Here is a 15,111-nt window from a genome sequence, read left to right as displayed (position 1 = left end):
CACAAATGATGTTCATGTATGACTCGTTCTACTCATGGATCTGCTTCATGCATTAGATGCCAACTTGGGGGGGTTGAATCAGTTTTAACATTGAACATTGAACCATATCACTGAAACAAGTGTGTATTTTGAGGAAATTCCGGTGCATAAAAGTCATAGTTTTTCAGACATGCCATCATCTGAAGGCAGAAATTGTAGCTTAATATCACAACACTGAAGTTATCTTCCGATTCGGCAGTTAAGGGGAAAGTTAAGGGAAACCCAGGTCCAGATCAAAAGTCACTATGCCTATACCTTTATTCTATTTATGAAAATGAAAAAATGACAATTTATAAGGTCAAATGTGGTCTACATGTAAAAAAAAAAAACTACAAAAAAACCCACTACCTAAATCGCCCTTTTTTCATTTTCACAAGTAGAATAAATGGTTCACAAATCTGAAACTATGTTTTAATGAAACTTCAGCCTCTCTTGAATAATCATCAGCTCTAGGCGTAGTGGTTTTTGATCTGGACCTGGTCTAATGTATAACATAGATTTATAAACATATAAATCGACCTTTTCGCACACTTATTTATTAATGTCTTAAGCAATTGTAAATAAAACCATTTACTAGGATACAATATCATGCGGATATCATGCGGAACTTTCTTCCTGCTCTGTTTTCCACCGCTCAACTAACTCGGGACACCAGTCACGCTTGTCATGTCAACAATGGCAGGTGCTAGGGATAGAAACAAGTACTTCCGGTATACATTCAGAGTAAAACCAATGAATAACGTTACCTTCTGTGCGGGTGTTTTAGTTCAAATTCAAAGATCAAAACTGAACATATATCAATCATAAGCAATCATATCATATGTAACTGTCCTTGTTAGGGAGACAACAGTTAGACTGATAAGGGGAGGGAGAGACAGTAGGTGTGAGCGAAAGGGAGGACACTTTAATTTGAAGGCGAAACAGATTCACTTCCGGCGACACTACAGATGACTTGACAACGTCGCACGCTGTGGACATCGGGGGAGCATCAGGGGCGAAACACCTTTTAGATTCAGTTTATCATAAAGTTAACATGGTTGGGAAGATAAAACATGTCCGCCAGAAGATTCACCAGGAGGCAGTGAAGCTCGTGAGGCCGAGCAGCCTCACACCGTCGCCCTCCTCTGTGGTATCTCCCAGTCTGGAGAAGCCCGCTGCCTCCGGACCAACGTTGCACACATTAAGTCCTCCACCGCTGGGAAACAACAAGAGTGACGCCTCGAGCGACGTTAAGCAGGTCTGTGATGCACTGAACAACGCTCACTTGTTATATTGCATGTACTGGTTACGGGTAGGATGTCAGTCACAGTCTGTGTTGTAGTCAGGATGTTTGACGTTGTATCCGCAAATACACACTACCGGTCAGAAGTTTTACAACACCCCCCATTTTGTACTTTGTAATAAAATATATGTACTTAAAGTGTAGGTGACATTTACACCAGTGGTTCTCAGAGAACCCCTAATTAGAATTTTTGTCCATCTGATTTTTGCTTTTATATGTTTTATTACTGAAACTCTATGAAGTGCATGAACAAAATAGCCCCATTTCTATCATTGTGTATATATAATAAATGATTCCCTTTTTTTTTTTTTGGCTGGGAACCCCCTCAAGGACCCCTGGGAGTCCCCCGGACCCCACTTTGAGAACCACTGTTTTACACTGGGAACGCTGGGGACCATGCATTTGTTGTGAAATGTTCTGGCAACAAGAAATGTTAAAATTCTTCGAAATAATTAAACGTGCAACGACATGTACGTAGAAGAGACAAATGTGCATTGTCAAAAAAAACAAAACAAAGCTACTGATTACTGCATCATATTCCATTATATATTTTATATTTATCCTAATTGTGTGTTTCCTTTATATAAATAAAGACATTTCCAACATAAATTGATCCAGAATGTAGGAAACTCAGTGTTTTCTGGCGAAGGACCTCCAGACCCCCCACTCATTTATTTAAGTATCGAATATATGTTCAAAATACTGTTAGAATATCTACTCGTCTTATTGTGCATCGTCAAATCTCGTGAGCAAAATGTATCGTCACATCACCTAATATGAGCCCTTATGTCCCCAAGTGACGCTCTTGAGTACAAGTCAGTGTAAAACCTTAAATGGCACAAAAAGTTAAAAACAACGTTGTGAGACATTTTAAAAAATAACGATTAAATAAACGAGTTTTATTCATATGTCACTGTAGCGTCAACTGATGTCTTCCTTCATTTGTTGCCTACAAATAAAGCTTCTCAGGGTGTTTTAACACAGGATGTTCCAAGGTGTTTACACATTGCTGCACAAATTTGTTTTTGCATCAACTTTCACGGCTGCAGAATAACCAAAGAAGGTAAAGACAAAGTTTAGGTCAGAAAAACTATATAGACATACAGTTTTCAGGGATCAAGTTTTAAATGAACAACTTCAAGTTATTATTATAATTACACTAAGTTATTTGCACAATATTATAATATTAATGAAGGGAGACAAAACAGTCATCAATTGAAATAATGAACAAAACTCCTTTAATTTAATTGTTAATTTTATTTTGTCTGTTTGTACGTGAGGTCAAGATTTTTAACTTTGACAGTTTGCTGCTTACTTTTGTACCATTTTAAGGTTTCTCACTGGACTTGAACTACGTATATTTACATACAGACTAGAGAAAATGGGGGTGTTCTAAAATCGTTTGACCGGTGGTGGTACATCTAGTGAAAGACTGACATTTTATGAATGTGGCACAGTGATTTTAGGGAACCTTTCTATCATCGGAGAAGTTGCAGTTATTTACCTCAATAAAAAATACCGCTTTATTTTGAAGATTCACTCCGGTGGGAACTGAAAGTGTAACCGAGGCGACGAGTAGCCCACCTGTGCGGTGGATAATTGCTTTGATAGACTTATTTACGTATGTTCTAAAACCCTTACAGGCTCTTGCAGATGGCTCCTTCCCCACTGGGATCTTTGCTGGCACTAAAATAACTCCAGAGGCCCTGGTGCAAACACTGAAGTTTGAGGAGCCTCCAGATGTGCCCGTACCTGCTAAGAAAGGTGAGACCTGCTGCAAGTTATTCGATTGAACCAGTATTCCAGCAGTTTTGTGTTGCAAAGTTGGGGGGGCTAGAGACAGATTTTCAAAAGATACCCTGACGGCGCCTATCTAAATTTAAAAACTAAAAATCAGACCAGAAACTTGGGTGTTATCTCATTAACCAAGTCATTGTGTATTATTATCTTAAAAACGTAGCAAGGATCGGAGGTATGCTATCCAAACAAGGCATGGAAAAGCTTATCCATGCTTTCATCAACAAAGTCAAAGCTTCCCACACCTGCACCTCTGGTCTCTCACGCCGGCGTCCTCCGTCTCTTCCTGTCTCTCTCTCTCTGTTTGTGTCCCTGCTGACTTTCTCCATCAGCAGCATGTTTCACAAAGTGGCCGCGTTTAATAAACTCACCCGTGATTCAGTTTTCAAGTGCACAGCATCATGTGGATTAAAAAACCAACGCGTTACTCAGTGACATCTGCAAGTGGTGCGTTCACTGTCGCTCCGTGATGTAAAAACATCTCTCTCTCTGTTTCTCCACAAAATGCTAAAATGTTTTAAATGCTTTAACCAGATTGTCAGCAGTCCACTTGACATGGCTCACATAGCTGGGCTTGTGTTCATAAACCGGGAGCTGGGGAAGTTGATGTCATGAGATGTACATTTGGTGGTAAGCTTGACGGCCTCGCCTTTCAGCAGTGCTTTTCACTTGTTCCGCGCCAATGATTTCCTGGGTCTCATCACGGCGGGAGGTCGGCGGCCTCGTGGTGCTTTGACCTAGGGCACAGACAAGCTCCTCGTCAAGCTAATATCTAATATATCTAATATCCTTGATATTCTTTAATATTATGAGATATGGATTTTTGGCTGAGCTTTAATCATTTTTCTTATCTAATTTTATGAGATCCACCTGAAGGCTGCCGCACCGACGCAAATCGGTGAATGTTACCGTCCTCAGTGTATACCGGTTGTCAGTATATTATTTTTTGCACAACAAATTGATTGAATTCATCATGTCGTACTCACGGGAAATCGTGCAATATGTGTGTTGATCAAAATGTGGACACAGTGATTATGTGGTGTGGAAGTGGGACACAGTCAAGCAGCTTGTAGCAGTTCCTTCTCTGGCCACTAGATGGGGTATAAGACTTACACCTGTCCTCCTCGTGCTGCTGCAGCTCCACAGCAGACTACAGCAAAGGTTTTTTGGGGGATTTCTGTGGCTCTAATGAAGGTTGTTCTGTTTGAACACGTCCGTCCAGCGCTGGAACAGCAGCTTAAAAAGACTGGCACAGAAATCTGAGCCGAGCTGTTGAGGAACAACAACAACAACAACAAAAAAAGCAATCAAAGGGAGGGAGAGCGGTGGCAGCATCTCTCTGTGGACGGGGATGTGCCTGAAGAAGGGAGTGACGGATGTGGGCCTAGTTGCTAAGCACGCTGTGCCGCACCAGACAACGGCCCGCTGCTATTTATAGAGCAGGCGCAGTATAAATTTAGCTCATGCATGAAATCAAGGTTTAGCTGCATCAGTGTTTCCTTGCTTCTGCTACAAGACTCTGAGGCTGGTACCGTCTCAGTTTGAGGACACTCTTATTGTAAGATAATAATAATAATAATAATAATGAGCTCTGATTTATGGTCTTTGCTAGTCTCCTTAATGGACCAATGTTTTGGGATTCTTTGGTTACTTAATTGTGATAAAGTCTCATTTATATTACTGCAGTTTGCCAAAGTGTGCTGTAGTGTTTTGAATGTGTTTATTCGGACAGCTATTGATTTCTGTTCTATTGCCATTCTGTGTGGAAGTTGAATCTCGAACCAGTTTGAGGGAAGCAATCGATCTAACTCAACATAATTTCCATATCATTTTCATTATCAGTTAATCTGTCACTTGTTGAAATGTTTGATTGGTTCTTTAGTTGTAATAATAATAATAATCTTTATTTGTAGAGCACTTTTCAAAAACAAGTTACAAAGTGTAAAGACAATAATACGAAAACAATACAACATAAAAGCAAGAAAACATTGAAAAGACTAAAATACACATTTAAGATAAATATTATAATAATAATAATAATAATAATAATATAGTACTGTTGAATGTAGTCTAACAGAATGATGGAAAAGGTGACATCAAACCAAGAGTCCTGATAATCTTTGTCAGTGATAGAAAACAAAAATGCCTAGAATTATTAATCGATTATTTAAATTGTTGCTAATTCATTTTAATTTAGTCATTTAGCACTACAGCGTGCCAAACTCAAAGTTTCAAGTCTCAGTAAGTTGAGTTTCATGCTCCACTAAAAAGAAATGGAAGCCATTATCTCCCATAAAAGCGAGAAAAGTCGAATTAAAAAAACCTTGAACACCACGGCATGCTTTACGGGATATAACAATAAACACTTTTATGTCCTTAAAATGTTCACAAGGCCATGCTTTGATGTCCTAGCTAAAAAAACAGAACGTGTCTTACAGCTAGAAAGATCCGTTAATGCTGACTGATGTGCAGTACAGAGCTTGAAACCTGTATTAAACACACCATAGGGTTCCAGTGTTTAAAATCAATTGGAATCTAATGTAAAGCATCAGGCATCATTAATATTTCTTAGAGAGAAAGAGAGACTATCCTCTCTTCAACAAAATATCCTAGTTCAGCAGTAGAAGACATGCAGAATACATTAAAACTGTCAGATCAGATCCTTTTTAGTTGCACTAGATGCAAATAAGCTGGGCTTTAATAAGTTTCCCCTGAAGACTTGAGAGCTAATTTCCACTTCTTATGAATTAGAGGCTGACATTTTTTCTGATTCAACGAAACTGGGACAGGACTGGGGAAAAAAGTAAACAGGAGCGGGCGGGACGGGAATCATAGGTCCATATTTTAATATATATAAATATGCATTTCTACTATGAATTAATGCATTTTCTGAATTTTATTTTATTTTATCGGGAAAGGGACGGGACCGGAGTCATTCTTTCAGGAGTGGGACAGACAGGAGTCATTGGACAGGGCAGGGACAGGAGTATTTTTGTGGGACGGGACAGGAATAAAAAAAAAAAAAAACACTCCTGTGTCTAATGCGAACGTCCTGTGATGTGCCAACCAATGATTCTCTCTCCTTTCTCTGGAAACTGAAGCACGGAGTTGTTTTGTAATTTCATCCGCTGAAAAACAGGAAACACGTGGCTCCAGAAAGGATCTACTTTGGTTTAGCAGTAAAGTAGCAACAGGAGAAACGAGTGTCTCAAAGAGGCGACCATTGTTGTGATGAAGTAACCGGCACGATAGAGTTCATAAAACATCCCCTTATAACTTTCACTCTCGGGCTACTCAGCTGTGCTTTAGATCAGTCACTGTGCTGAGCCGTATGAAAGGATTCAGCATCAATAAACATGCCGGAGGGGCAACTTTCATCAGCTATGTTCAGCACTGGCTTTTCATTTTTTAATGTCTTTACTTGTGTTTAAATAGACGCTTGTTATATCTCATTGATTTAATGTCATGTTAGACTCTGATTCTTCATAGGTATGCTCTGGACATTTAAAACTTTATATCCAAAAGATAAATCTTTCAGAGCCCCGCTGCTTGCAAGCCGCTGGAGTCCAATGTTACTCCCTGACTGACAGCATCCTGACTCCAGCACACTCCCACTGCGGCAGCAGCAGCAGCAGCTGATGTCTGTGCAGGGCTAGATGGGAACATGAACTGCATCCCAGATACAAAGGCTGGATTCTTCAAAGTCTGCATTTCTCAAATGAATATGTTCCAACGAGGCCTGTTTCATGAAGGGCTTGGTGTTGTTTGAAAATGTGTGTTACTCAAGCAATATTTCTTTATTTAAAAAAACATGCCAAACCGCTCAAAGCATTGGCGTCAAATAAAAAATGTTTTGCCTAAATAAAATACAGTCTAAGGTTAGAAAAGGATTTACTGTAAAACTTCAGTTAATAGCTGAGGTCCAAACAGCCGCCTACCCCGTTTACTGGCCTGATGTGGGAACACATTTTGACAAATAAACGCAGGTCCCGATTAAACGCCTTGTCCGGTCCTTTGGATGTATAAAACCTCTTAAGCCCCGCGGAGTCGCCCGCTTTAGCTGCTTCTAAGCTGCTCAGATTGTTACAACAAATATTAATGTTTAAACGTGTGATCAGTGTGTCAGTATGGACATGGTGCACATAGTTGGATTCTCCACAATTGAATCGTTCAGTTCATTTAACAGAAACAACAAGCCCCAAAGTCTAATTCTTAGAAATGTACCTGTGTAACCTGACTGGTACAAGGGATGGAGAAAAAAAAAAGTGCAGATTCATGTTACCTTTAAAGCGCTCGTTAACAATCTGAAGGAGCATTCTGTGCCGACTTTGGATGCGTTTAGATACTTGGTGCTATGGATACATTTTGGTGCTGGTTCTCATTTCAAGGGCTCCTTTGCAGCCTTCACATCTAAAGACTTACTCTGATGTTTTTGTGGTGACTGGGCATCCGTTGTGGATCAGACATCAGTATTTGAGTTTGATTTATTAGACTAACATCTTTGTATTTTCCTCGGCTAGTTTGTGATCAGTTACTCTGAATTTTAAGACCACCAGTTGAGTGATTTTGTAACTGACCAGCATTAGTACACCAGGGTTGGCAATAAGATGATATATATATACCTGAAATATAAATTTGTCAACATATAATACATCTTGCTTTAATAGGTCAAAGTGGGCGGTGTGTTATGAATCAAGGAACAAGACTTTTTAATGGAGAAATTGGATTTTTGCATCAATGTGATGACGTACTGTGATTTGTCAGGTGTTTGTTGCTAAACGCCAAAATAATTCTGTATCGCACATCATGATATATAAAATTACTTTACTCCTATAGTAAGTACGCTGACTGACGGCATGCTTGTGGATGCAGACGCATTCAGCAGCGAGGACATTAGTCGTTATTGTACAGCAGAACTGCTGGATTGCCATCTGTGACAAGTTGACTCACCAATTATGAGTTGATTTTGAAAGAATATCTAATTGCGATTATTTTGACTGATATTGCGATATGATTTGTGATATTAGAGGTAGGGCCGGACAGTAAAAAGATGATAATAATAATAATAATAATTATTGCAATATTTTCTTTTCAATAACAATAACAAATGTTTAATAAATATTCAATAAATGTTTGATTTTATTCACTTGAATCCTACACGAATTAGGACTTTTTTTTTTTTTTATTAAGATGTTTATTTTGTTGAGGAGAAAGGACTGAAAAAAGCTTTTTTTACCCATGCATATTTGTTAAGATTTAGTTTTGAATGTCCTACCTCAGATTTATGAAGTGATTCACTGTTTGGCATCAAGTGTTGACCATAAAGAAGAGTTTAAACCACAATTAACCATCAGATTTCTTATTGTGATAATTATCGATATTGAAAGATATTAAACTTTTTATCATGATAAAATTTTTTGGCCATATCGTCCAGCCCTAATTAGAGGGATTGATCATTATTACGTAATTATTCTCATTTTCATTGAAAAACGTATTTATGGTGGGATTTTTCAAGGATCTGTACCAAACAAAGATGTTTTGTTAAGTCAGGAAATCTCTGCAGCACTACAATGTTTAATTTATAATGGTATTTTGACACACTTTTAGCCTTTAACAAATATTTCACCGCCTGCGATTTGAAAATCACAATAGCATATATCGATTTCGTAGGTTTTGATGAATTGTTCAACCCTAGCCCAGTTGATTATTCTCTTTCATAGTATAGTTCTAACATTCACTCTCTTTAAATCTGAAGGTTGCTTCAGGAATTCCTGGCATTTAACATTTTACCAACAGATTCCTTGTAAAGTGGCACGTATGAGTGGCTTTAGACAATTTGTGGCATTCAGCAATTTTCTGGTATTTGGAATTTTAACGAAGGTGTGGACGAAATTCACGAATGGTCCAGATCTGTCGTACAAGCAATATCTCCACGTTGGAAAAACCACTCATTTGACCTGAAATCAGAGTTTAAATATACAGAAATTGAGATTTAATTAATATTCTGTTCCTCATTATCATCGTCATGGCGGCCAATTTACAATTTTTTAATGTTATTTTAAATTTTTATTGGTATGTTTCGGCACAAGAAATTATACATCTTCGTAGCTCTTGGAAAATTCTCTCCCTCGTACAACAGCCAAAGGGATCACTATGTAGGTTACGCCGCTTTGAGTGTATATCATCACAAGTTTGTTCAGTTAAGAGATTGGTGAATCCGACTTGTAACACTCGTACCAGCAAACCTCCCAGTGTTTCCTGGAATAATCACTGATGATAGTACAAAACTGCTTAGTGAACGTCAGGGTAATATAAGTGATCATCATGTGCATGATATCCAATTTCTCAGAGATCATGTTTATAATAAAAGGCCGTAATGTGTGTTGTGTTGAGCCTGCTGTGTAGAGTCCTCACTGTGGAAGTTGATCAGACAGCCCCTACAGCCTTTTGACAAAGTTCTCTGTTTCTAGTCTAATTAGAGGTATGGTATCAGTACCAGACCCTGGAGTGAAGACCCCGGCTCCTCTTTGTCCCGAGGTCAGCTCCCTAAAGACCGCTCGGCTGCCCACTTTCCTCCTCCTCTGCTCTCCTCTTCTTATTCTTTTTTACTCTCCTGCGTGATTATCTGTTGTTGCAACAACACAGAAAATTTGACATCATTTCAGCTGGATTATATAACTTGATCTGTCAACATTGCCATGTTCTCTGTGTTCCTCCTTATTTTGCTGTCTGTTATTTTTCTCCTGCTGGGTGGAAGGCTGATAGGCCAGTTCGCCCGTGCAGAGCTGTCATGTTTACTCGCATCATTATAACGCAACTGCATTTGTCAGAGCATCAGAGCATGCCATGGAAGTAATGGTTATCTGAATGTGTAAAGATGAAAATGGTTTCTGGGAAAGAAACCAGAGAGTTCTTCAAGGGGTTTAGAATGGAAATTGTCAAAAAAAAACGCAACATAAAACCAAATGTTTTAAAACCATGTTAGTATTTATTGAAAAAGGTAAGCAGATTACCCACCAAGCATAACCTGTGACAGCTAAAACAAACAGGAACACCCTTTCAGAAATGCACTTGTAAACGTATCGGCAACACACGTTTGCTTCATGTCTGAAGGCTTGGGCACTGTTGAATCATAGGCAATTTAAAATTTGATCAAATGATGCGATATATCATTTTTTGTGGTTGTCATTAGAGATATAACGCCACATTAGTTTGATCGATGCATGATTTTAAAGCCAGCCCAGCAGGAGGTTATACCGATGTACTCTGTATATTGATCTGTATCATGGGCTGAATTGTATGCATGAACTCCAACCGTCATACCAGCTGTGTCTTCCGTGCTTGTGTGCATTTGACCGTGAGGACATAATGGCACTGAGAAGGCTTGTTATTGGCCAGCAGTAGAATGGCTTTACGCCTCCCTGAAACAGAGAAAAGGCATGACGTTCACGCCTCACTGAGGAACTGACTGTATCCATATTTTATTTCACAAAGGGGGTCCTTACTGTGGGGTCCAGAGTGATGGATTATTCTGAATTATTGCATATGTTAGAGCTCAAGTAATGCCAGCACCAACAGCATTTAAGTGACAATTGCACAGAACATATGCATATTTAGTTTCAGTTACGCGTTCAGAAACAAATTCCTGATCTCATAATCTTTAACCTAAGAAAAATTGAAGTACTTTAGGTCACTTTCACATCTGTAGTTCTGTTTGGTGGGTCTGGCGCCATCGCTCAGCCGTGCTTCCAGTTTTGCACAGTGGCCACTCGCAGTATTGCAGCAAAAAAAATGCCCTGCAACGAAGGGTTGGGCCAATAAACGACGGACATCACAGTGCTGAGCCAGCATCGTGATCCTGGTGCGGTTCTGGGTGTCAGGCTTTCACGTTGCTGCTGCTGTCACCACCTCTGTTACCAGCTATAATCCTCGATACCACCGTCCATTATGATGTGTCACTTTAAACATTGTCGGATGCCAATTTGATAGACCTCGTCAAACCCTACTGCGACCCAACCAACATTCTCCCCACAGGCCACCGTTATGAAAAGACCTCTGTAAAACTGTTGACAGGACGACTCACACTGCAAACAAGGTCCTTGATCCATGGAGGTTTTTTATTTGTGAAACTTTCCCCAAGTAGAGAAATGCGATTTCTGTGACGTCATTACAAATGGACGGAGTGGAAACTCGCAGGCGGGGCCAGCGGGAGAAATACTACTGTGCACAGTCAGTGGGCTGCATTCACCCAGAAGTAAATATGGAAGCGAGCAATTCTAACTGCCTGACTAAGTGATGAGGTTACACTATTGCTTGTTTGAGCTGTGACTCTTCGAGAACCAACAACAGTGGGGACATTGACCATGGCAGCAGCCTGTTTCCAGCTGTAGGCAGCGAGCCTAGCCTAGACATTACATACAAGGAAATTCCACTCCTTCAAAGAAAAACCCCACAGGCGAAAGAGCTTGAGGTTAGTGTCCTGTCCAGTGTTAATAATCTTCATGTAGAAATAACAGAGCTAAAGTCTAGCCTGGAATTCAATCAACTCATTACAGTCATCCGTTTAAAACTCTAACCAAACCGATTGAAATTGTAACAAAATCATGAAGTGAATCATCTCGGACCTGCAAACCTGAAGCATGCAAGGTAATTTTATCTTCTCCATTATTCCTGAAACTGCACCTGACGAGCCTGAGACAAAGACTAAAGACTCACCTGCAAAGTTTGAACCCTTTCCACAGAAAAAACTAATCAAAAGCATGGTAGAGGGGCCTTCTCCCACAAAAATACTCCTACTTCATCCCAATCCCATGACAGTAAAACAAAATCCTGTCCATTCTGTTCAAGCATTTATTCCCTAATAGAACTGCAGATTTATATGTGAGAACTGATTCCCGTCCCAGTCTTGTGATGGATAGTGAAAGTGATGCTCATCCCATGGGAATCCTGCAGGAAGGTCCCGAGACCAACAGGATTCCCGAAAAAATGTCAGCCTCTAACACACACACTGACTGTCGTGCGACACAAAGACAAACACACACTCCGGTCTTCACATCTCCCCTCTGTCTTCCCCCGCTCCTCACCACTCTCCCCCTCGCTTCTGCTCCTTTTTGCTCTTTTTGTGTCTAACCCTTAGTCCTAACCATACTACAGGAACCTCTGAAACAATTACACAAAGGAATACAATCGACCCGACCATCCGTCTGGGCCACAATTTATCACATTAACCAATAAGGGTCCAGCCCTATACTAGTTTTCCACCCAGTCTTGTGTGCTGCCAAAAACGGACCGTTGTTTTAATTCCAAAGATAGAAAACATGTCAGGTGGAATTTGTTGGAAATGTGCAGTATATTTCCATTTGATCAAATACTGTTAAAAAAAACAAAACATGGTGCAACGAAAGTATAGCTTCAAAGAAGTGGAACAAGATGACGTTGGATATAAACAGTGAGGTCAGACAGTGGGAAATAAGTGGAATTTTACAACCTTGAAACTACTTAAGGCAAAGTTAAAACTGAAAGTAAAATTTTCCAACCATACACGCTCCATAGTGCAAGCATTTTGCTGCCTATGACTCTGTGACACTCGGACATGTAAAAAGTCTATAAAACATTCACGTAGTGTCTATATAACCTTAATTAATATTAAAGTTCCTCGGGCACCACCCTTGAAGAAGGGAATTAATGGATTCAGTCTAAAAGTTGAAGGGTTTTGGAGATCTACATAGAAGAGGTTGGTGTTATTCACTCTTGCGCAGCCTTAAAGAATCATAATTATCCATAAGCTTTTATTAAAAAGATAATAAAAGCAAAACACACATCTTACTCCGAATGCACTAAAGTAAAGAAGGAGAGTTCTTTAGTAATGTCAAAGTTTAGCGAGTGAGAAAAAGTAGATCCATGAATGTTATTTATTGGAAGAAAAAGCTGTGCCCCCAAAACTAAATGTAACCAGAAAGCCCTGCCATAGGTTTCTTAGTTGCTCCTCTGCAGTCCTCATTACCTGACGCTCACCTCTTCTGTACATTTCACTCTACCAACTCTATTAATAATCACATCTACCAAGCTTTTAATCTTTGAAGTGTCAATACTTCAACCCCACCCCCCCACCACCACCACCACCACCATCACCACTTTGATCCGAGTTGTCGGTTCAGCCCAGAAGGTGCACGAAGGTGAGGAGTCTGAGCACGGTGTATAGTCTGGGTAGATGAGAGGGGGTAGCCTCCAGCCAGCCGTAATCACAGCTATCCATTTCATCTAACAGCGGGAAGACGATGCTCTCAATGGGAGCAGAGTGGTGGTAAAGCACCCTCCCCGTTTCCTCCCCTCCACAAACACAAAAGACACCCCCAGCTACTCATGAGAGATTAGATTTCCCCACCTCTGCCCGCATGTGTAGTCAGCAGCAGATGCCTATCTCTGCCTGTTCTCTTCCTGAAAACAGCAGCAAAAACACTTCTGTTGTTTAGTGCTGTGGTGGCAGATAAAGGCCTGCCAGGATCTCTGGAGTGTGTAGACTCTGGAGATAATGTGCCTGCCTGAACAGCATCCACTGACACCAGCGGATGGGATGTGTACACAGCGCACTTCACACACTAAATACAACTCTGTGTTGGGATTTTAATTAAATATCAGCCCAAATGTTGTTTAAACTAAAGAAGCTAAAAGTTTCTTAACAAAGATTTATTCATGCTTGAAAAATGGCTGATGGGATGGCATCGTCGGTTGGCCGGTTGTTCCGTCACTTCAGTCCAGACAGAAATACCTCAACTGGAGGATGGATTGCCGTGGCATTTTGTGATGCCCAGATTTTTTCCTCTAGCACTGCCATAAATGGTTTGCCATGAAACCTACAGAGATTCATGTTCCCCTCAGGATGAATTGTAATAACTGATGACCTTTGAGTGATCCTCTGACTTTTCCTCAGGTCAAAATAATAATCGGTTCAATACTTTAATGACCAAATTCCTGCAAAACTAAAGACATCAGGCTCAGCTGTACTTAGTGCTGATAAGAAAATGTTTCCAGGTTGACACACTAAATGGTGAACATGGTAAATATTAAACCCGCTAAACATCAACATATTCGCATTATCATTGTGAGCATGTTAGCATGCTGATGTGAATATGTATAAAGCACCACAGTGCCTTTCTTTCAAGTCATTAGATGGCGTGCCAGAACATCGTCAATTGACTATTTCTATTCCAACATTTACTGTGTGTGCGATGATCTCAGTTGGTAGTGCACAGGACTCCTGTTCAGAGGCTTGTGTGTTCAATTCTCACTTGCTGCTACTATTTTATTCTTCCATTTTCAACAAATTGATTGTGGAAAGATCGTATTACAAATCCCAATTATGCATGTGCAGGAGTGTGTACATTCAGCCTATGGACGCTTATTTTCACGTCCCCAGTATCTCCAGGCAGAGGAAATACCTGCTTTTTTCATTCAGGGGATCTGATCTCACGTTTTCTGATGGCTTTTTCAGAGGTGTTTTTCCAGCAAGCCAGAGACTCTTTAGAATTTCCTACAGAACTTTTCAAAGTAAAAGCTCTCAATTAAACATAACTGCAAAAATGTTCTTGCGCTTTTAATTTCTAGGCATAATCACTTAAGAGGAAGTGAACTTTTGCCTAACATGTAGTACACTGTGTACAGGTACTTACTAGTGTCTGAATTTCAACAGGGTAGTGTTGTCTCACTTTAAACACCGCCTTTATGCTCTTACCGTAAATGATGCTCGCAACATTTGACCGCTTCTTCTTCTTTTTAATTGGGAAATTTTAAGCTTGTTCGCTCACTTGACTTCAATTCAATTGTATTAAAAAAGAAATGTACTCACTCACGCACAACTGCAGGTTTCTCGGCCGCCGTTTTCACAGCTCTGTTGACTTTATTTGTCAGCAGTTAAATGATGTCGACCAAAAACCCCAACACGTGATTCCGTTTTCACAACAGCACATGTGGGCGAGGATTGACGTTAATGATGT

The 15,111-nt window shown here is 40.0% G+C and overlaps 1 protein-coding gene across 1 annotated transcript in view; it reads left to right on the top strand.

Moving 5' to 3' along the window:
- Positions 1 to 961: 961 nt before the first annotated feature.
- Positions 962 to 15,111, top strand: part of slx9 (SLX9 ribosome biogenesis factor) — a 29,241-nt gene continuing 15,091 nt past the window's right edge. The window contains exons 1-2 of the mRNA XM_046062098.1: positions 962 to 1,276; positions 2,965 to 3,085. Coding sequence (XP_045918054.1) covers positions 1,073 to 1,276; positions 2,965 to 3,085 — 325 coding nt within the window. The 5' untranslated portion in view covers positions 962 to 1,072. The remainder of the gene's footprint in view (positions 1,277 to 2,964; positions 3,086 to 15,111) is intronic.

The sequence above is a fragment of the Micropterus dolomieu genome, linkage group LG01, assembly GCF_021292245.1.
Source record: "Micropterus dolomieu isolate WLL.071019.BEF.003 ecotype Adirondacks linkage group LG01, ASM2129224v1, whole genome shotgun sequence".
NCBI classification, from domain to species: Eukaryota; Metazoa; Chordata; class Actinopteri; order Centrarchiformes; family Centrarchidae; genus Micropterus; species Micropterus dolomieu.
Note: the sequence above shows the minus strand (reverse complement) of the source record. Positions and strands in the feature narration are given on the sequence as shown.